At 37.0% G+C, this 23,024-nt stretch overlaps 1 protein-coding gene across 12 annotated transcripts in view; it reads right to left on the bottom strand.

The window, feature by feature from the left end:
• Positions 1–23,024, bottom strand: part of LOC127867827 (pleckstrin homology-like domain family B member 2) — a 125,514-nt gene that overhangs the window by 45,053 nt on the left and 57,437 nt on the right. For 9 of the 12 annotated variants that reach the window (XM_052409304.1, XM_052409305.1, XM_052409309.1 and 6 more), the window contains exons 3-10: positions 21,916–22,041; positions 18,299–18,436; positions 17,160–17,351; positions 13,463–13,555; positions 13,164–13,274; positions 11,500–11,625; positions 7,534–7,771; positions 847–1,033 (exon numbers count right to left, since the gene is read on the bottom strand). In XM_052409304.1, coding sequence (XP_052265264.1) covers positions 847–1,033; positions 7,534–7,771; positions 11,500–11,625; positions 13,164–13,274; positions 13,463–13,555; positions 17,160–17,351; positions 18,299–18,436; positions 21,916–22,041 — 1,211 coding nt within the window. Of the gene's footprint in view, positions 1–846; positions 1,034–5,494; positions 5,523–7,533; positions 7,772–11,499; positions 11,626–13,163; positions 13,275–13,462; positions 13,556–17,159; positions 17,352–18,298; positions 18,437–21,915; positions 22,042–23,024 lie in introns of those variants that run through there. The other 3 variants (XM_052409315.1, XM_052409313.1, XM_052409314.1) reach the window with 3 other exon arrangements.

The following is a 23,024-nucleotide window of genomic DNA, read 5'->3' on the forward strand; positions in this document are numbered from 1 at the left end:
GACAACGCACGACGGACAAAAGGCGATCACAAAAACTCACCATGAGCATGTTGTGCTCAGGTGAGCTAAAAACAATAATTATTGCTGTAGTAATGAAAACTTCTTTCGTCACAGTTATATGGGGCCCCTATAATTTTCGAGGCCCATAGGCAGTTGCCAGCTCCGCCTTAAGTTATGGGTAATCCGGGACTGCACAAATCTAAGATAGTCACAATTGATAATCTTTCATTAAAAAAATTAGCTGGAATAGAAAATCTGCCCCAACTTTCAAGAGTCTAAAAGTTAATTAGGCAAGAATGCTGGGACAAACTCCGGGTCCACACCTAATGCAGCCTCTGGAGCTGAAGGACTTCATGAACTTTGAACTACACACACAACACACACTAACATGCACAAAACAGACATAAAATCAACAATCAACAACAAAAAGCAACAAATTAGGTGCAATTAACACTTAATCAATACCAATAACATGTAAACATTAATAAAATATAATAATAAATATGTTCTTTGAATAAAGGGCCTGCAAAATATTGAAAAGAAATGAAAAGAACCTGAAATTGTATATTAAAAGAGGTTAATGAAATTATGCTTCTTTAACAACAGACTTGTAAAATAAAGTTTGTATACTATGTTAAATAATTAAGGTACCAATGCTGACCATTACAACAATAATCACACATCTGTACCACATTCTGGAAAAATGGAAGCCCTCTGTTGGCAAAAATACAGATTGGGTGTAAAGTGTCGTCCCTAATAAGCCTGTGCAGACAGCACAGGCTAATCTGGGACAAACACTTTACGCACATGATATAGCCACATTTTACACAGAGTGATAATATGTACCTGATTTCCCTCTCTGAAGGTGTCTCACAGCTGCTGGAGATGCTCGAGTCCTCGGACTCCAGTGAGTTGAAGCTCTTACAGTTCGCCTCCCGTAGTTTCTTCTCTTCCCATTGGGCACGCCCCTCGTCAGCAGCCCGGCGACGGAGCTCCTCTATACGGCGTCTCTCATGCTCGATAACATTCCCTCCTTCAATGTGAAAGAAATCTGTTGTTATATGATATTGACCTAAAGTATGTGCAGCTTAACCCTTTCCTGCTCTCATACCCATTTTGACGCTTTTGTTGTCGCTTAGAAAGTCATATTAAGTTAAAAACGTTTCTTAATTGATTCAAGTTATATGGCCTCATTTCCACCCCTAAGGTACTGATGCTCAGCAAACAGCATACATCCTGAACAGCCTGCCACTAACCTGCAGGATGTTCTGGTTTTATGCTGATGGCATATAGACAATTTCACTTCTGAGCAAGAAAGGGTTGATATTTTTTAAATAATTATTTCATGTATAGTAAAATACCTGATATCAGGTAAATAATATGAAATAATACACTTAGGCAATTAACTGAATTTTAAATGGACTAGCTTTTTGACGTTATTATTATGCAATTATACCATATAAGCACAACTTACAAAATCATTTTATTACTCTTCTTAAATGTTAAAAATTCTAAATTGAAAAGCAAAAAATATATGATATAATTTCACCATATTTTCCAAGTAAATGTAAAATATTCAATTTGAAAAACAAACAGCAACCTTATTTAAACCATATCTTTTGTAATTATATGCCATTATAAGTTGAGCAAATAATATTATATAAATTTAAATAAATAAAAAGATGAACTTTTTCTCTAACACTATTCCTCTATTTGAGTGCACTTATATGAGTTGTTTACGATATATAATGTGAGATAGTGTTTTAACATGTTTTTGTACTTGCAGTCATTAGAGTGTGACAATAAATTAAAGAAATTCATCTACAGGGTGTTCTGAAAAAAACTACAACCAACAAGTACATCAATGTCAACATGCCAAAAAGCTGAAAATCAGGATAAAATATTGTCAATATTTAACAAATAAACAACAGGCAACATTTGTTTTTTTATTTAAAAAGATACCATCATTAAAACCCAAGTTTACGATTGAGGTAACACACCACCATCATGCTTTATTCGAGTACTTTTTCAATAAACAAGAACATTGAGACAGTCCTGTGATATAAATCAATGGCCATTGATTTAGCAGTATGAGTGGTAGTAAATCAAAGACAGTTGTCTAGAAACACCTACAGTAAGTCTCAGACAGAAGCTTAGTCTCCAAGACGTGTGCAATTTCTCTCATATTCCCCACCCCCTGGGACCCCTCATATTAGCCATTATTATACATCTTTCTCTTTGTTACCCAGAATCCTGTGCTCCAGCACAAAGCCAATGTGACTGATTAGCAGATTAAAGGTTTTAACGAGTGTCTAGAGATCCGGAACATTTTAACAGTAGCAAGATTGTCACAGATTTCTGTCTTTATAGGTGAAGACAATCTCCTATGACATTCTTCATCTGCTTTGATATGTCTAAGACTTTCATGGAGAAAACACTCTTGTATCTGGATGCTCAAAAGACAAATTTACAAACGGAAACAAAGGATTTTACAATATGCAAAAAAGGCGCTTATTAAATATATTGTAATTGCTTTCACATTGAAGGAGGGAACTCAATAGAGTTTTCACTGCTAAAAAGAACTATACAATTTATATACTGATATTGGCTATTGGTGAAATATCCCTGATATTAACTGCTAATACAAATGAAAATGTTTCCAATAGGTAGAGGCTCTTCAATACCAGTAGAGATCAAATTTTTAATGTCTGCATGCTTGAGTACTGCAAAATAGCATAAAATATAGAAGTGAGCCTCACTCTGTGAAAAGGGGGTTTAATGCATATGCGTTAAGTGTCGTCTCATATTAGTCTGTGCAGTCTGCACATTTCATTTTCACCAAATCTCTGAAGTAAAGCACCTTTGAATGTTTTAATGCCATTAATTCACAGGAAAATCCTAACTGAATGGGGAACTTGTCTGTCATAAATCTGTATCCACCTGGCTCATCCATGCCAAGATGTGGGTGACATTTAGTACTACAGAACTGTCTTAGTTTAAATCAGGGGTTAGCAGACTTTATGTTACATGTTTGGGGTTGTTTTTGGGGGTAAATGCACAGAAATATTTTTATTTTTGGACTATTACCAGGGCAACAATTTATCTTTAGAAAGGATTTTTTATAGCCTTGGGCTTAGAGTATAGGTTTTGGGCAGCAGACTGGATGCAGGGCAAGGGATACTCTCCAGTAGGCCTCATTTAACCCTTTACCACTTAGATACGTGTTTTGATGCCTTTGTAGTCATTTAGAAAGTTATGTTTAATTAACGACCTTTCTTACTAGGTTCAAGTTTTAGAGGCTTCATTTCCAACCCTTAGATACTGATGAGAAGCAAACAGCATTAAACGTGAACAGACTGCGAGTTAGTCTTTTATGCTGTTTGCACATAGCCATTTCCATGTTGTTACTGAGCGAGTTAGTCTTTTATGCTGTTTGCACATAGCCATTTCCATGTTGTTACTGAGTTAGTCTTTTATGCTGTTTGCACATAGCCATTTCCATGTTGTTACTGAGTTAGTCTTTTATGCTGTTTGCACAGAGCCATTTCCATGTTGTTACTGAGTTAGTCTTTAATGCTGTTTGCACATAGCCATTTCCATGTAGTTACTGAGTTAGTCTTTTATGCTGTTTGCACATAGCCATTTCCATGTTGTTACTGAGTGAGTTAGTCTTTTATGCTGTTTGCACATAGCCATTTCCATGTTGTTACTGAGTTAGTCTTTTATGCTGTTTGCACATAGCCATTTCCATGTTGTTACTGAGTTAGTCTTTTATGCTGTTTGCACAGAGCCATTTCCATGTTGCTACTGAGTTAGTCTTTTATGCTGTTTGCACATAGCCATTTCCATGTTGTTACTGAGTGAGTTAGTCTTTTATGCTGTTTGCACATAGCCATTTCCATGTTGTTACTGAGTGAGTTAGTCTTTTATGCTGTTTGCACATAGCCATTTCCATGTTGTTACTGAGTGAGTTAGTCTTTTATGCTGTTTGCACATAGCCATTTCCATGTTGTTACTGAGTTAGTCTTTTATGCTGTTTGCACAGAGCCATTTCCATGTTGTTACTGAGCGAGAAAGAGTTAATTATAATCTGGACTTTTTAAACATTTCTGACTGAAAACACTGTGTCTCAATCTCTCTATTCTTGAATATCATTGTCTGCTCTACGCCATAATGCACAACTTATATTTGATTTATTGTTTCATCAAACAAGATATTCAAACATGCATTGCATGCAAACCAAAGAAAATAAGATTGCAACGAAACATTTACGAGGAAAAACGGATAACAATCAGAGCGATAAAAACCTGTTTTTGGTAAACATTTGAAAGAATTTACATTAAAATGTGTGAATATGAAGAACCAAAATACTCTTTTGACATGCCTGAAGTTACAAAACTGTGCTTGAGGAGATTGTATAACTAAAAATAACATGTAACACATGCATTAGCTTGATCTGTTAGGACAATATACAACATTCACCAACAATATGCAATCAATTAGTTTAAAATATGAGGCAACTATTTAATCACTCTGTAATATCTGAAAGGCTGAAACTAAATTATCATACTGTACTGTTTATGGCACTGAATTATTAATACATTTGTAATTGTCATCTTAGTTCAATCTTAAACCCGAGAACTAAAAAACAAATGAGGATTAATTATGTAGATAGGATGTAACCTTTAACCAAATGGCTAATACAAAAAAAATCAGTGACAAGGACAATCCTTCAGTAAGTTACGGAATTCTAAGTATTGCATATATAGATTAATATAGCAGATTCTGACTTTATTAACAAGTAGCCTTTTATTGCATTATTTTAGAAAAAAACATTGTGTTTAAAACAATAATTACCAGTAGGAAAGTAGAATAAAATTGATAGAAGTAAGTTAGATCCCATTAAGAATGTTAATAATACAACTGTACACACTAGTTTGATAAATTGTGGATTGTGACCTATCTGTGGCTCACATTGTGGGTGACACATCCTTGGATAACGTTATTTTAAAAAACTTACACGCATCCAAATATTAGGGAGCTAGTAAGTCGTTTTTTAGAATGAAGTGTTAAATTCTAACATTTATCTCAAAGTATGACCTTGACCTTGATGGTAACCATGTCGTTCTAACACATGGACAGGTGAAAAAATTTCAGAGAAGACCAGCAAACTTTATCAAATGGGACACATGAAAATTTATATTAGATTGGACAAATGAACATTTATCAAATTTATGTGCTTTGAACAATATAACCATGAACAGAAACAGTGAACACATGAACATAGTAGAACATTGAACACAATATAGAACTGTAACTGAACATGGTGTGAACAAGCTGAACATTGAACATGAACATTTGAGCCGCATTCTGAGAAAACTGGGCATAATGCATGTGCGTTAAGTGTCATCCCAGATAAGCCTGTTTAGTAATCTGGGATGACACTTTACGCACATGCATTAATTCCTGTTTTCTCAGAACAAGGCTCATTTACCAAATTTTCCTCTCAAACCAGGAACACTCTTTCAAATGCACAAGAGAACAAAATCATAAAGTTACGCATGTCAAACAGTAATACTGGTAAATGGTATTAAATGGAAAACAGAAATAAATTATGGGCTATTAACGAATAACACAAAAATGTACCTATACACATAGAAGTTAAGTATAATGAATTTAATTAGAAACTCATGAATACCCATTATACATAATGAAACAGTGAACCCAATGACAGAGTGAACTTCTGTATTATTCCCTGTTGAGAATTTCAATGAGGAATGACAAATTGTTATAGCAAGGCAATCAAGCATTCTGTTACATACATGAAAGTGAAAAACAGACTAGTACTTTAAATGATGTACAAAGTACATACAGCACATACAGCACCAGAGACCCATCAATATCTTTACTTGATACAAAACTGCTACAAACTGATACAAAACTGCCTTTGAAAACCATGCAGGCTGAATTTCCATAACAAAAAATGTGCTCATTCTAAATACCAAATGATCCTATTTTAATAAATGTGTCTTATTTTCTTAGCTTCAATAATATCCGTATGCAGACTCAATCATGAATTCAGATGTGGGAATTTTTTTTAATGGGACACATGTTTGACTCAAGGTGACAGTTTGTTTTATAATTGTTAATCTGCCCACATTTTTATGTTTATTATTATTACTACCGCAGCATGAATGTGTCAGTTACATGTTAACTGAAAGGTATATTAACCCTTTGCCACTTAGATATGTATTTTGACGCATTTGTAGTCCCTTAGAAAGTTAATTTTAATGAAAGACTTTTCTTACTAAATTCACATTTTAATGGCCTCATTTACAAGCCTAAGATATTGATAAGCAGCAAACAGCATTAAACCTGAACAGACTGCGAGTTACTCGCAGGCTGTTCTGGTTTTATGCTGTTTGCACATAGCCCTTTTCACTTGGTTTCTGAGTGGGAAAAGGTTAAATAAGTAACATATCTAGTCTACGTAATACATGAGTTGATATTATTCTTTGTTTACATCTAGATTAGCTGCACGAAGCTATACTCAATTGAAAGACACTGCAAGACATTATTAGAGTAACACTGAGGGTATTAGATAGGTTAGTGTCCATTCACTAGAGCTATCACCATAGGTTCTGTACACTGAGGAGTTGTGGCCAGTTTTTCTTTGGGTTAAATTATTACCTTGAGGCAGAAATAAACAAAACATTCGGTTATCAGCAGAAGATATGAAGCATGCCCAATGACACATACACAGAAAACATCTTGTACAATTGTGTATAAATGTATTACACAATATTATAATTTCAAAATTTATTTCTATAACTGAATCCAAATATTGGGACTAAACCAGATTGTTTGAGACACAGCCATATGTGTAGGCACTGAAACCAAGGGTCTTGGTGGAATTTTGAGAAAACATAAACAAAGTTTCAACATTCTACTGCCTGGCAATAGGCCTACAAATGAACAAATATCATTGCATGGGCCCTACACTAAATTACCCACATACAATTGAAATAAAATAACTTTGATTATAAAGTATTAGCAATTTTGTTTATATTTCTGTGTGAAAATGTCAAGGGGCGAAATAAAAGATTTCTCCTAAAAACAATGTAAGTCACATTCAAAGCATTTATGTTAAATAGCTAAGAACAAATTTATATTTCATTTCAACTTGTTATATCACTAACACTTTTATTTTTGACAATTTTAGTAATTTAATAATCTGATCTATAGCATTCAAAAAATTATCAGGCAAATTATGGCATGTGATCGATTCTATGCAAATATTATGTAGCATTTTTCATTTATGATATTTAAAAAAATCTTTGAAAAAGAACACAATTTGTTGAAATTAACCAATAATTCTTTTAAATCATAAACATGATATAAAACATTAATAATACATTTTTGAAAAGAATTTTTTAAATCACATGACATTGATCTCTAGCAAAATGTATAGCAAGTCACATGACCTTAAAAACTTAAAAGCAAACTTAGCAACTCTCAGTGTACATTACTTGCCCTGTGTTTCCAAGAAGAGAGAGTGGTTTTTCTCAATCTCCAGTAGGGTAGCAGATTTCTTGCGCTCACCTGTGCCGGGTAGAGGCTGGGGCGATGTGGGGGTGAGGGGTGGAAGCCCGTATGAGATGCTACTTGTGTTTTGAATGGCGCTCTCAAGTGCTTTGAATGCGTTGTTGTTGCGCATGGTGGGCGACTGAAGGTAATCCTCAATCTTCCGCCGAAGTTCATCGTCTCGCTCCTGATAAAGAAAACATTGCTAAAACAGAAATGCTTGCAATTTCTCTAAGCATTTAAACGAAATTTGTTAAAGCAAGTTCAAATTTGACATGATGTGACATATAAATGTAGTTACAAGGATCTGAATGCCTAAGGAACACAATTTTGATACTCATGAGGCTATCTTATCGTATGTAAAATTGCGTCTTGTTCTGAGAAAACTGGGCTTAATTCATGTGCGTAAAGTGTCGTCCCAGATTAGCCTGTGCAGTCCGCACAGGCTAATCAGGGACGACACTTTCCGCTTTAATGGTATTTTTAGTTTCAAGGAAGCCCCTTCTTACTGAAAATCAAGTTTAAGCGGAAAGTGTTGTCCCTGATTAGCCTGTGCAGACTGCACAGGCTAAACTTGGACGGCACATTACGCACATGCATTATGACCAGTTTTATCAGAACAAGACACAATTAAATTTCAGAACTTAGTAAAGCAATGGCACAATATTTTTAAATACAGCTTTGTCACAAAGTTGACTAATATCCCAGCACTGGTTTGTTAGCTCTGTTCAAGGACAAATAATGCAGGAATAACCAGGATCACTGGGAAATTAATGTGTCCTGACCATCTGCACTTCATGGAGATTAGACACTTTATTTAAATTGCCTGAGAAATGTGGAAGTAGTTGGCTCAAAAATATAAATGTGAGCTTGCAAATAAACCAACTGACAGAGTGACTCCAATACACCCCCCCCCCCCCCCTGCTGGGGCATGATAACTACATGTAAGCAAGCTGATCTCTTCCAAGAAATCTGTGTCATGTTGTAAATATGCAAATGATTACATTTCAAACAAGGCAATTAGACAAGAAGAGTATTCAATGACCTTTGTGTTCAACAGAGGAAAAGCTCATACTGAAAAAAGGCAAAACATTCATTAATATGAAAGCTGTACAATGAAGTAGCGTCAGAACAGATATTTCTATTTATCCTGTCACATGCCTTATAATCAGCCTGATAACCAGGTATCCTAATAACCCAAAAGTTTTTAGGCTAGTTGACCACGTGACCTTGAATATCTGTCAGTCGCTCTGTTTTACTGTGAAATGACATCATTTTTTTAATGAAATGACGTCATTATTCCAGAGAAACTCTCCAGTCAAACTCTTTAACAATGTAAATAAAAGGTGAAACAAGGGCTGTTTGTAAAACATGCATGCCCCCCATATGGGCTGTCAGTTGTAGTGGCAGCCATTGTGTGAAAACGTTTTTTGTCACTGTGACCTTGACCTTTGACCTAGTGACCTGAAAATCAATAGGGGTCATCTGCCAGTCATGATCAATGTACCTATGAAGTTTCATGATCCTAGGCCTAAGTATTCTTGAGTTGTCATCAGAAAACCATCATTACTGTTTTGAGTCACTGTGACCTTGACTTTTGACCTAGTGACCTGAAAATCAATAGGGGTCATCTGCCAGTCATGATGAATGTACCTATGAAGTTTCATGATCCTAGGCATAAGCATTCTTGAGTTATCATTCGGAAACCATTTTACTATTTCGAGTCACTGTGACCTTGACCTTTGACCTAGTGACCTGAAAATCAATAGGGGTTATCTGCCTGTCATGATCAATGTTCCATAAAGTTTCATGATCCTCGGAGTAAGCATTCTTGAGGTATCATCCAGAAACCATTTTACCATTTCGAGTCACTTTGACCTTGACCTTTGACCTAGTGACCTAAAAATCAATAGGGGTCATCTGCCAGTCATGATCAATGTACCTGTGAAGTTTCATGATCCTAGTCCTAAGCATTCTTGAGTTATCATCCTGAAACCATTTTACTATTTCGAGTCACTGTGACCTTGACCTTTGACCTAGTGACCTGAAAATCAATAGAGGTCATCTGCCAGTCATGATCAATGTACCTATAAAGTTTCATGATCCTAGGCCTAAGCTTTCATGAGTTATCATCTGGAAACCATCTGGTGGACGGACCGACCGACCAACAGACCGACGGACAGACAGACATGTGCAAAACAATATACCCCCTCTTCTTTGAAGGGGGGCATAAAAAAGCATAAAATAAAAAGAAAAATAGAATAATAGGTTGGTGACGTGGAAGGAGAATTGTTATCTGGCTCGTTGGAGGATCTTATCGGGTCAGCCGTTAAATAATAACTTAAATTCCTCCAACTTGCAAGATAATCATTCTCCATCCACGTCACCAACCTATTATTCTCTATTTAAGCCTTGCTATGGATAGAGCTTTATGCATGTGTGTAAAAATTTCATCGAAGGTAAGTCTGTGCTAACTAATCTGGGATGACACTTTACGTGCATGCATTAAACCACAATTTTATAGAGTGTGGATTATATTTGTGTCTTGTTCTGTGAAAGCTGGGCATAATGCATGTGCGTAAAGTGTCGTCCCAGATTAGCCTGTGCAGTCAGCACAGGCTTATCAGGGACGACACTTTCCGCTTTTATGGTATTTTGAGTTTCAAAGAAGTCCCTCCTTGCTGAAAATCAAGTTTAGGCGGAAAGTGTCGTCCCTGATTAGCCTGTGTGGACTGCACAGGCTAATCTGGGACGACACTTTACGCACATGCATTATGACAAGCTTTCACAGAACAAGACACATTTATTCCCACGAATCTTTCTAACAGTCTTATACAGCAAAGAAGAAACTCTAGAAGAAGTTCAATCAGGGAAGAGATTTGGAAAAAAAGAACATTCAGATATTTCAAGTCATAAGTAAATCATTATTTTAATTGTTATCAAATAGTCCAATAGAACTATTACCTTTTTTTTAAGTCATTCAATGGATGCATGGAATACTACAACATTACTTAACCCTTTCCCACTCAGAGACAAAGTGAAAATGGCTATGTGCAAAAAGCATTAAACCAGAACAGCCTGCGAGTAACTCGCAGTCTGTTCAGGTTTTATGCTGTTTGCTAGGCAACAGTATCTTAGGGTTGAAAATGAAGCCTTTAAAACTTGAATCTAGTAAGAAAGGTCTTTAATTGAATTTTACTTTGTAAGGGACTACAAAGGCATCAAAATACGTATCGAAGCGGTAAAGGGTTAAATGCATCTAAATGGTATGCACAGAAAGACTATCATGCAAAACAACCATGCACACGGAGATTACAACATAAAACCAAAATTAATAAATAAACAAAAGGCTTTCTTTGGAATGATCTTTTAGGAATTGTTTAATATTAAGTCAGCAAATATCTTATTAATACAAATGTGTAAGATGCGTTTAGGTTAGATACAAAATACAAAATGTGTTTCATGTACAAATTACATTGCCAAGGGCATACAAATGTGACAAACAATAAGAGCAACTACTTTCCAGCCCTGTCAAGCAAAGCAAAGACTATGCTTCAGGAAGTGAAATTGTAAAAGCAAGAACAAAAAATATGTGTTACTCTGTAAATAAATATCCAATATTCTTTTAACTAGTTCAAAGCCTTATGATCAAAATATTGTACTACTCTTGAATCTGTTTCCTGGGTAGAACCATTACTTATTACCTTTTAAGAAAGATTGTTGAATGTTGGCAGGACTTAAGATATGGCAAATCACTGGTGAACATTATATCCATCATTCCACAAACTTTTGGAAACATGCAATATGCTTAAACAAGCTTTTACAAAAATGTTCAAACAAATATGTTTACAATCATTTTTTTAATGTTTTCATGTGACCCTTACTGTTTACTGATTGGTTACAATTCTAACCCACCTCTATATGAGTTTCCAAATCAAGTGATAATTTATCTTCTTCCTCTTCACCATTAATGTTTGTTTTTGACAATTTTTCACTAATCTCAGAAATTCGGCCCATCAGGTCTTGCAGGGTTACCTTTTCCTGAAAAGCCCAACAACACCTTCTACATCATGCAAGAGACACACACACAACTAATTATGGTCACACAAACAAAATAGAAATAACAATGGAAGGAAACACATATATTTTGATTTACATACACTATTTTTGCTAAATCTCTCTATTCAAATGTGCAAAACAGAAAATTTTAGCTGGTGCAAAATATAAACAAAAAATTACCTAGTCTTGAATGACTCAGAATATGAACTGAAGGTCTTTGCAACCAAATCGTTTCATAAAATTTTAACTAACGTTATATTTTTAAATCTAACTTTAAAAAAACGATAACATAGCATTTACCCATATGTGTGATATGATTACCTTATTTGCAAAGAAATGCAGTAAAACAAAGCAAAATGATCAAATGGAAGCAATTAGCAAGCCAAAACAGCCCTCACTTAAAACTATTTTGATAGCAAAAATTCCTGAAATATCTTTAAAATCAATTAACATGCAAATTAAAAATACATTTGTATTCATTTCCATGGTTAGCCTAGATAAGATAAAATTTAAATAACATTTTTTAGGGTGATACACTATAACTCCAATAGATGTTAGGACAAATATAAATACATACATGTTTTGCAATAAAACTGGCTTTAAATAGATCGGGTATATTTTTGTGCTGAGCATTCAATATTCAGAATGTTACCAATAGCTTAAGGTATGTTACCAGCAGAGAATGTCTTTGTACGATATACACACGTCCAGGTGTGAGCAGGCGACTATTGTATCTGATCTGATATAGAAACAAGCCGCGTTCTTGGAAAATGGGCCTTATGGCATTATGTATAAAGTGTCATCCCAGATTAGCCTGTGCAGCCCACACAGGCTAATCACAGAAGACACTTTCCCATTTTATGGAATTTTTCTTTTAATTGAAGTCTCTTCTTAACAAAAAATCCAGTCTAGGTGGAATGTGCTGTGCCTGATTAGCCCGTGAGGAGTGCACAGTCTTATCTGGGATCACACTTAAGGCACATGCATTACCCCCTGTCCTCAAAGCTTGGCTGAAATGTTGAGCAGATGCAATAGTTGCCCACTCAGCCCTTGACGCAAGCAAGCAGGGGGAGATCACACACACATAACAACAACTGAGATTGAAACTGACGTATGCGATTAACAGTTCTATGGCAGATACATCAGTGTCACTCTTAATCCTAAATAAGGAGACACAGGGGCACAGTTCTGTTGTGCAAATTGCACCTGTAGATTAAATAAACCATGGTTAAAGTTTGGTGACTATTTTCTCTTCCTTAATTGGAATTAAGTTTATTAGCAAGGAAGGATACACATTTATGAATTGAACTACTCAATCCTATGTGCTGATTATGGATGGCATAAACTGTGTAGAACTGAAATACTTGAATCTTTGTGGTGATTTTTCATAAATCTACAATAGAAAATTGTGGATTATGAAATCTATCATGTTTTAATATAAACCATGGTTATTATTTACTACGGGTTATCATTTTGAACAACTTGGCGCAGAGGGGTGGACGGGGTGGGGTAAGTGTTACCTGTCGGTACAGGTGGATATTCTGCTGCCTCTCATTGTGAAGTCGCTCCATTTCATGCCTGACCCCTGTCATAGTTTCCTGTTGCTGTAGAGAGATGTGCCGTAAACTGTCCTGTAGAAAGTTAAGTAATCACTTTTATTTCATGCCAAGAGCTAATATATTTCAAATAATTTGGTTAATCATTCCAAATAGTTTTGAAACCAGTGCCCAAAATCAATAAATACCCCAATGTAGCTCTGAAGAAGAAAATAAACAAGGGGGACAACTGCTATAATACATGTTAATGTTTGTCTGCTTACCTCCCTTCTTTTGTAACTGTCTAATAATGCATTTTGGTCGGCTAAAAGTCTACGTTGAACTTGCTCACGATCTTCTTCAAATTTGGCTTCCGACTGAAAGTTTGACGAAAAAGAAATGCATTAATATAATAAAACCAAACAGAACACAAAAATAAGGCATAGCATGTACACAGCAACGATATAACTAACAATTATACTTAAGAAAAAACAATAAGTAGCAATATTTTGTCTACAGTCATTTTGTACCAACTGATGACACATATCTTTTGTTTCCTTTAATAAACTCACCCATCAAAATACAAATGCTTTCAAAGTTTGCTTTTTGTTTTTTGGAAAAAAAATATTGAATGTCAACCACAACCTGGCATTTTGAAGGAAAACCAATACAATAATAATCCCACAAAAGTTCATTCTTATGACTCAAATAGTTTCCAAGTATTAACATCAAATGTTTGTCTATTGAAGCTCTTTAAGACAAATCTCAGTAAACATATCAAGGAAATGCTTTAAAAGTATTTACTGTATATCTGCAACAATATGTTAGGTAATTTTTGTAAATCATCAAAACAAAATTTCTGACCTTACTGTATTATATATTGTCTATTCCATATACATCCAAACTTCACCAAACATTATAAGGTGAAACTGTTGGTAACTACTGATGCAACAACAACACATTTCTGGTTATTTTTACAAAAGAAAACATATTTGACACAAAAGTTTACAAGCTTACAGCTTCTTCAAGGAAACATATTTCATAAATAACAGTCATATCAAGCAAGCAGCTGTTCATACAGAACAGGCATCTATCAACATTTTTCAATTAATCTAATGCTTAACACTACAAAACATGACAAATATGTATAATGTTTTATAAGCATATCTGTTAAAACCTCACCAGTCTTCAGCTTAAAATAGTTATGGTTAAATATGTGAGTCTTGCTCTGGAAAACAGGGTTGATGCGTGTATGTAAAGTGTCACCACAGTCTGCACAGGCTAACAGGGTTGATGCGTGTATGTAAAGTGTCACCACAGTCTGAACAGGCTAACAGGGTTGATGCGTGTATGTAAAGTGTCACCACAGTCTGAACAGGCTAACAGGGTTGATGCGTGTATGTAAAGTGTCACCACAGTCTGCACAGGCTAACAGGGTTGATGCGTGTATGTAAAGTGTCACCACAGTCTGCACAGGCTAACAGGGTTGATGCGTGTATGTAAAGTGTCACCACAGTCTGAACAGGCTAACAGGGTTGATGCGTGTATGTAAAGTGTCACCACAGTCTGAACAGGCTAACAGGGTTGATGCGTGTATGTAAAGTGTCACCACAGTCTGCACAGGCTAACAGGGTTGATGCGTGTTTGTAAAGTGTCACCACAGTCTGCACAGGCTAACAGGGTTGATGCGTGTTTGTAAAGTGTCACCACAGTCTGCACAGGCTAACAGGGTTGATGCGTGTATGTAAAGTGTCACCACAGTCTGCACAGGCTAACAGGGTTGATGCGTGTATGTAAAGTGTCACCACAGTCTGCACGGGCTAACAGGGTTGATGCGTGTATGTAAAGTGTCACCACAGTCTGCACAGGCTAACAGGGTTGATGCGTGTATGTAAAGTGTCACCACAGTCTGCACAGGCTAACAGGGTTGATGCGTGTATGTAAAGTGTCATCACAGTCTGCACAGGCTATCAGGGTTGATGCGTGTATGTAAAGTGTCACCACAGTCTGCACAGGCTAACAGGGTTGATGTGTGTATGTAAAGTGTCACCACAGTCTGAACAGGCTAACAGGGTTGATGCGTGTATGTAAAGTGTCACCACAGTCTGCACAGGCTAACAGGGTTGATGCGTGTTTGTAAAGTGTCACCACAGTCTGCACAGGCTAACAGGGTTGATGCGTGTATGTAAAGTGTCACCACAGTCTGCACAGGCTAACAGGGTTGATGCGTGTATGTAAAGTGTCACCACAGTCTGCACGGGCTAACAGGGTTGATGCGTGTATGTAAAGTGTCACCACAGTCTGCACAGGCTAACAGGGTTGATGCGTGTATGTAAAGTGTCACCACAGTTTGCACAGGCTAACAGGGTTGATGCATGTATGTAAAGTGTCACCACAGTCTGCACAGGCTAACAGGGATGATGCGTGTATGTAAAGTGTCACCACAGTCTGCACAGGCTAACAGGGTTGATGCGTGTTTGTAAAGTGTCACCACAGTCTGCACAGGCTAACAGGGTTGATGCGTGTTTGTAAAGTGTCACCACAGTCTGCAAAGGCTAACAGGGTTGATGCGTGTATGTAAAGTGTCACCACAGTCTGCACAGGCTAACAGGGTTGATGCGTGTATGTAAAGTGTCACCACAGTCTGCACAGGCTAACAGGGTTGATGCGTGTTTGTAAAGTGTCACCACAGTCTGCACAGGCTAACAGGGTTGATGCGTGTGTGTAAAGTGTCACCACAGTCTGCACAGGCTAACAGGGTTGATGCGTGTTTGTAAAGTGTCACCACAGTCTGCACAGGCTAACAGGGTTGATGCGTGTATGTAAAGTGTCACCACAGTCTGCACAGGCTAACAGGGTTGATGCGTGTTTGTAAAGTGTCACCACAGTCTGCACAGGCTAACAGGGTTGATGCATGTTTGTAAAGTGTCAACACAGTCTGCACAGGCTAACAGGGTTGATGCGTGTTTGTAAAGTGTCACCACAGTCTGCACAGGCTAACAGGGTTGATGCGTGTATGTAAAGTGTCACCACAGTCTGCACAGGCTAACAGGGTTGATGCATGTTTGTAAAGTGTCACCACAGTCTGCACAGGCTAACAGGGTTGATGCGTGTATGTAAAGTGTCACCACAGTCTGCACAGGCTAACAGGGTTGATGCGTGTATGTAAAGTGTCACCACAGTCTGCACAGGCTAACAGGGTTGATGCGTGTTTGTGTAAAGTGTCACCACAATCTGCACAGGCTAATCTTGGATGACACCTTTTGCCTAGACTAGATTTGGCTTTAGAAGAGATTCCTTTTTACAACAATTCCCTACAAGCAGAAAGTTTTGTCCCTGATTAGCATGTGGGGATTGAACAGGCTAATCTGGGACAACACTACTCACAGGGCGGCTTATTTTGTTAAGAATTACATTGTTATGGCATAATACCATGGGCTATCGCAGACAATTCATTTATAATGTTTGAATTTTCATTATCAACTGGAAACTTAAGGAAATGATAATGTCATATCATTGACAAACAAGATGTGTTTGTGAAACACTATGTCCCCCATATATTTGACCTTTGACCTTGAAGGATGACCTTGACTTTGCACCACTCAAATGTGCAGCTCCATGAGTTACACATGCATGCCAAATATGCAAAATTATGGCCAATGTTAAAGTGTTAAGCAAACCAACAAACTGAAAGGGCAAAAAAAATGTGTCTGAGACTGGGGGAAATAAAAAAAGGAAAGTGTCGTCCTTGATCAGCCTGTGCAGATTTCACGGGCTTATCAGGGACCACACTTAATGAACATGCAATAAGACCAGTTTTCTCAGAACACTGTTCAAATACTACCTAATAGATAAAACACATCTCAAATCAAGCTATTGAGATACCAGGTCATCCAACAATTTCAAGGGATACGTACCATCCCCTTTAAATGTCTTTCAGTATAATAAATACTACCCACTCGCTAACATCAGACATCTCACCTCAAGCTGTTGAAACTCGAGGTCATCAAACACTTTCCTCTGCACATCCACCAGCTCCTTCTGCCTCTGTATCCTGTCTAGAAGCGCGGACTGCTCCTCTGGCGCACACACCTCCAGCTGCCTCTCCAGGCCCGCCTTTGCACGCTCAAGGTCCTCCAGGCGCCGCCGTTCACGCTCGATCACCGCAATCTCCTGCAAAATGTAAAAGTAAGCTTAATGCATGTATGTAAAGTGTCTTCTGAGTTAACCCTTTCCCACTTAGATACATATTTTGATGTGTTTGTAGTCCCTTAGAAAGTTATATTTAATTGAAGACATTTCTGACTAGATTCAAGTTTTAAAGGTTTCATTTCCAACCCTTAGATACTGATAAGCAGCAAACAGCATGAAACCAGAACAGACTGCCAGTCATTTTCAACCCTAAGATACTGTTTGCACATAGGAATTTTTACTTTGCCTCAGAGTGGGAAAGGGTTAAGTCTAGCCTATTTGTCCTTGGTAGCCAAACTTTTCCAGCATTTTTACAACTGAAGCAATTTTTTTTAATATACTCAGACCCAAACCTGTGTCTATAAAACCTTACTACAGATATTACAGCCGCAATAAAAGTCAAAATATCTCAAATCAAATTCAAATCAAACGCAATAGGGAGTGAAACAGTACAACTTATATGACTAAGAATCAATTGCAATCGGTTTTTCCATTGTCCAATTCTGACCAAATTTCATAAAGATTGGATGAAAACTTTGACCTCTACTGTCTACACAAGCAAATTGTTGACGGACGCAAACATGGACGCACGCACGCACATACGGACTCAGGACATCACACGGTCACATAAGCTCACCATGTCACTTCGTGACAGGTGAGCTAAAAATAGTGGGGGGTATAAAAATTTCCTTGTAGAACATCACTCACGCACATTTTCTCTCTGCTTGGAGGCCATCTCCATGAGCATGGTCAAATTAAATCAAAGACTTAACTTCTAACTTAATTCATATTATAAAGGCTTCATTTTCAACCCTAAGATAAGAAGATGCAGCAAGCATAGAAACTGAACAGGCTGCAATTTACTTGCAGGCTGTTCTGGTTTTATGCTGTTTACACATAGCCATTTCCGCTTAGCTTCACTCACGCACCTTTTCTCGCTGCCTGGAGGCCCTCTCCATGAGCATGTTCTGCTTGCTGCGCAGCTCGTGTATCTTCTCCTGGTCATCCTGGAGACGCTCCATCTCTGTGTGGTGTTCACTCTCCAGCAGCGCTCTCTCAACCTCCATCTGCAATCGAGAGGCAGGGTGATACATTTGTGGGACCGGTGAAAAGCTTGGGTCATATAGGTAATAGATGCTGCTGTAAAGGGGGTGACACCGAAAGTCACACCAGATTGACAATTATTAACAGTGAAAACAATCATACCTTGACAACAACAAGAGCACCGCCTTGCGGGTGCAGACCGCTCATCTATTTTCTTTTTAAAGGTGAAGGGACTCTCAATTGAAATCACAAAGGAGGGAGAGGTGGAGTGAAGAGGGGTGTATAGTGTGGGGGTGTGGACATTTATTACATAATCTTCCAAAAATGCTGAAAAAAAATGGGGGGGGGATTCTTGGGTGCGATGGTTGGACGGTATTTCAAAAATAAAATAACAAAAATAAATATTTGTGTTTTTTAACTGTTTCAAAAAAAAAAAAATTGGGGTGGGTGGGGTTGGGGGGGTTATAGTGTGAGGGTGTGGTGGTCATTTGTGAGATGATCTTTAAAAAAAAAAAAAAAAAATAATTTAGGGGGGGGATTCGGGGGGGGGGGGGAGGGCACTGGGGATGGTTTGGGTGGAGTCTATTGTGGCATGTCAGGTAAGAGTAGTTTTGTCAAAGTATCAATCAAATCTAATCATAAATAAAGAAGTTATGGCAATTTTAGCAAAATTTAATAATTTGACCTTGAGAGTCAAGGTCATTCAAAGGTCAAGGTAAAATTCAACTTGCCAGGTACAGTAACCTCATGATAGCATGAAAGTATTTGAAGTTTGAAAGCAATAGCCTTGATACTTTAGAAGTAAAGTGGATAGAAACACAAAATTTAACCATATATTCAAAGTTGCTAAGTCAAAAAAGGGCCATAATTCCGTAAAAATGACAACCAGAGTTATGCAACTTGTCCTTTTACTGTCCCTTTATGATAGTTTGCGAGTGTTCCAAGTATGAAAGCAATACTTTAGGGGTAAAGTGGACCAAAACACAAAACTTAACCAAATTTTCAATTTTCTAAGTATAAAGGGCCCATAATTCCGTCCAAATGCCAGTCAGAGTAACATAACTTTGCCTGCACAGTTCCCTTATGATAGTTAATAAGTGTTGCAAGTATGAAAGCAATAGCTTTGATACTTAAGGAATAAATTGGACCTAAACACAAAACTTAACCAAAATTTTCAATTTTCTAAGTATAAAAAGGGCACATAATTCTGTCAAAATGTAGGCCAGAGTTATCTAACTTTGCCTGCCCAGTCCCCTCATGATAGTAAGTAAGTGTACCAAGTTTGAATGCAATAGCATTGATACTTTCTGAGAAAAATGGACCTAAACTTAACCGGAAGACGAGGCCAACGCCGACGCCAAGATGATGACAATAGCTCATAATTTTTTTTCAAAAAATAGATGAGCTAAAAATGGCCAATCAAGATATTTATGTGCAAAGAAAGGTGATTAGCCTTTATTGCTCTTAATGTTTCAATTGTTCCCTGTTCACCTGCATGACCCCTAGCTTATTGGTCATCTATACATACATGTCCTTAAAAAAGTAAACACATTTATCAGAGTTTTATACTTTAATGTCATGGCTTTTGAATATTCACTTTTTGAAAAACAATGAACTAGAACTCTGCAAGTTGAATGTGTTGCCTGATGGTAGCATACCATGTTACTTGTTTAATATTATATCGTTGATGGGACATTAATTCTTAATGCTGTTACAATCAAACGTTTACCCTTTTTTGTCCTATTTAGTAATATATTGAATAACCAAAACTTTTTTTATGAATCACAAAAATAATTTCGTATGAATATTGTAAATCTAAAAGTAAACAGACAAAAACACACAGACAGCCCAAACACAATATGCCCTCCTTTGTGCTATAATTTGTGAATTCTATTCAATTCTAAACTGCTATCCACACAGGTTTGTGATGGCTGTAGTACCTTTCTAGTTCACCAACATTTTTATAACTGTCAAAGTTCACAAATATCAAATAGTTTATTATTATTATTAAAAATGTTCAAAGTAAAGCTCAAGACATAGTAGTTATGAAGCTTTTTTGGGTCGCGGTCGCAGATTTCAAAATCTTAACTCGGATCTTAAGTTCAAGGTCAAGGTCGCAGGGGTCAAAACTTTTGTGCGCATGGAAAGGTCTTGTCCAGAAACACATGCTTACCAAATATGAAAGCAATATCTGAAGGGACACAGACGTTATGAGCTTTTTTTGAATCGTGGTCACAGATTTCCAAACCTGAATGGGGACCCCAAGTTCAAAAATTTCATGTGCATGGCAAGGTGTTGTCCAGATACACATGCGTACCAAATATAAAAGCAATTTCTGAAGGGACACAGTAGGTATGAGCCTTTTTCGAATCACGATTGCAGATTTCGAAACCTGAACACTGACCTGAAGTTGAAGGTCAAGGTCACAGGGGTCAAAAAAAATTATGCCCATAGAAAGGTATTGTCCTGATACACATGCATACCAAATATGAACGCAATATCTAAAGGGACACAGTAGATATGAGCTTTTTCGAATCATGGTCACAGATATGGAAACCTGAACGCTGACCTCACGTTCAAGTACAAGGTCACAGGGGTAAACAATTATATGTGCATCAAAAGGTGTTGTCCAGATACACATGCATACCAAATAAGAAAACAATATCTTAAGTGACACAGAAGTTATGAGCCTTTATCGAATTGCTGTCGCAGATTTCGAAACCTGAACACTGACCTCAAGTTCAAGGTTAAGGTCACAGGGGTAAAATATTTTATGGGCATGGAAAGGTGTTGTCCAGATACACATGCATACCAAATATGAAAGCAATATCTAAGAGACACAGTAATTATGAACCTTTTTCGAATCACAGTCTCAGATTTCAAAACCTGAATGCTGACCTAAAGTTCAAGGTCAAGGTTACAGGGGTAAAAATTGTATGCCCATGGAAAAGTGTTGTCCAGATTCAGATGCATACCAAATATGAAAGCAATATCTGAAGGGACACAGAAGTTATGAGCCTTTTTCGAAAAGTATGATGCCGCCGACACTGCTGCCACCGACACTGCCGCCGCCGACAGGCCAAAAAGTAACACCTATATGTCCCCTGACCATAGGTAGGCGACACAAAAATGTAGTTCCATTTTTTACAAACACATACGTGTGCAAAAATGCATCTCCTTTGATTTGTTCATTATTGAGCACCATAAACAGCAAACTTATGTAATAATCTGCATCTAAACCCTCTGATCTAAGGGCCTCACAAAACATTTATTTGCATTTTAATCATCTGATGGCCTCATAAAACATTTTAAAGTATTAACAATACATCTTATACCCTTCACTCCGGCCTCATATAACATTTTAAAATTTTAACTATGCATCTTGCCCTTCTTAGGCCCTCATAACCTCATAACACATTTTCAAATATTAACTATGCATTGTAACCCTCAGAGGGCCTCATTAAACATTTTAACATTTGAAAATATTAACTGTGCATCATACCCCTCTGAGGGCCTCATCCTCCTGGTTTTCTATGTCAAGGATCTGCTGTTTGAGGGTGGCAATCTTCTTCAAGAGGTCGTGTTTGTTGTTCTTCAACCTCTCCAACTGCTTGTAAGGGTCCACTTCCTGTCAACCATGAAAGCAGACAACATGAAGGTTAGAATTGATTAAATAAAAATTGCAAAATACTTGGAAGCAAACAAACAATAAACTTCATTTCTGTAAAAAAAGGCTGCAAATAAGAGCTTTTGTACAAAATGTTGCACCCTTCAGTTTCAAAGCAATCTAAGAGAAAATGTGAGGAATTTTTTTTAACCTAAATGGGGACAAAATGTTTAAAAATATATCAAAAGGCAAAGCTGTAGTTTTAATCGCACTTTAATTAATCAACACAACTGCTAAAGATTATATAAACCTCAAACATTATTGTCAAGTTGAATGAATATCTAATAAAACTCTTAAAACAATGCAAATAATACAATTCTTGGAAGTTATAACAGTTGAAACTTGGAACTTTTGGTATCAGTTTGAAGAATGCATTAATTAGGCAGGTAAGGGGTATTTGTGGTTCTCCATTTTAATCTCCTTCAATTGACAGGAAATGAACCATTGCAAGATTATTTGATACTGGAAGAGCTCAAAGAAAACTTTCTCCTCCACCTATTACCCAACAGATGCATTTATTTAGAAATTAGCGAGGGCTAATTATTACCATAATACAATATAATTGTGCTCTGTGAAAAGGAGGTTTAATGCATGTGCATAAAAAAATGAAAAGGAGGTTTAATGCATGTGCATAAAGTGTTGTACAGACTTATCAGGGACAACACTTTATACCTAAACTTGATTTTTGCTAAAAAGAGACTTTCTTCCAATGAAATATATCATAAAACCGGAAAGTGTCATCCGTGAGTAGCCTGTGCAACTGCACAGGCTAATCTGGGACGACACTTTACGCACATGCATTAAACTTCCTTTTCACAGAGCAAAGGCCCAATTGTTTCCAATTCTTAAAGTTACTTCAGAAACAAGAGCTAAATTGTCTCTTACCAGATTATTGTAGTCCAATCTGGATCTCAGTAAGTGTCATTAACAATGCTAAAGTACTT

The sequence above is a fragment of the Dreissena polymorpha genome, chromosome 2 (genome assembly GCF_020536995.1).
Source record: "Dreissena polymorpha isolate Duluth1 chromosome 2, UMN_Dpol_1.0, whole genome shotgun sequence".
Classification (NCBI taxonomy): Eukaryota; Metazoa; Mollusca; class Bivalvia; order Myida; family Dreissenidae; genus Dreissena; species Dreissena polymorpha.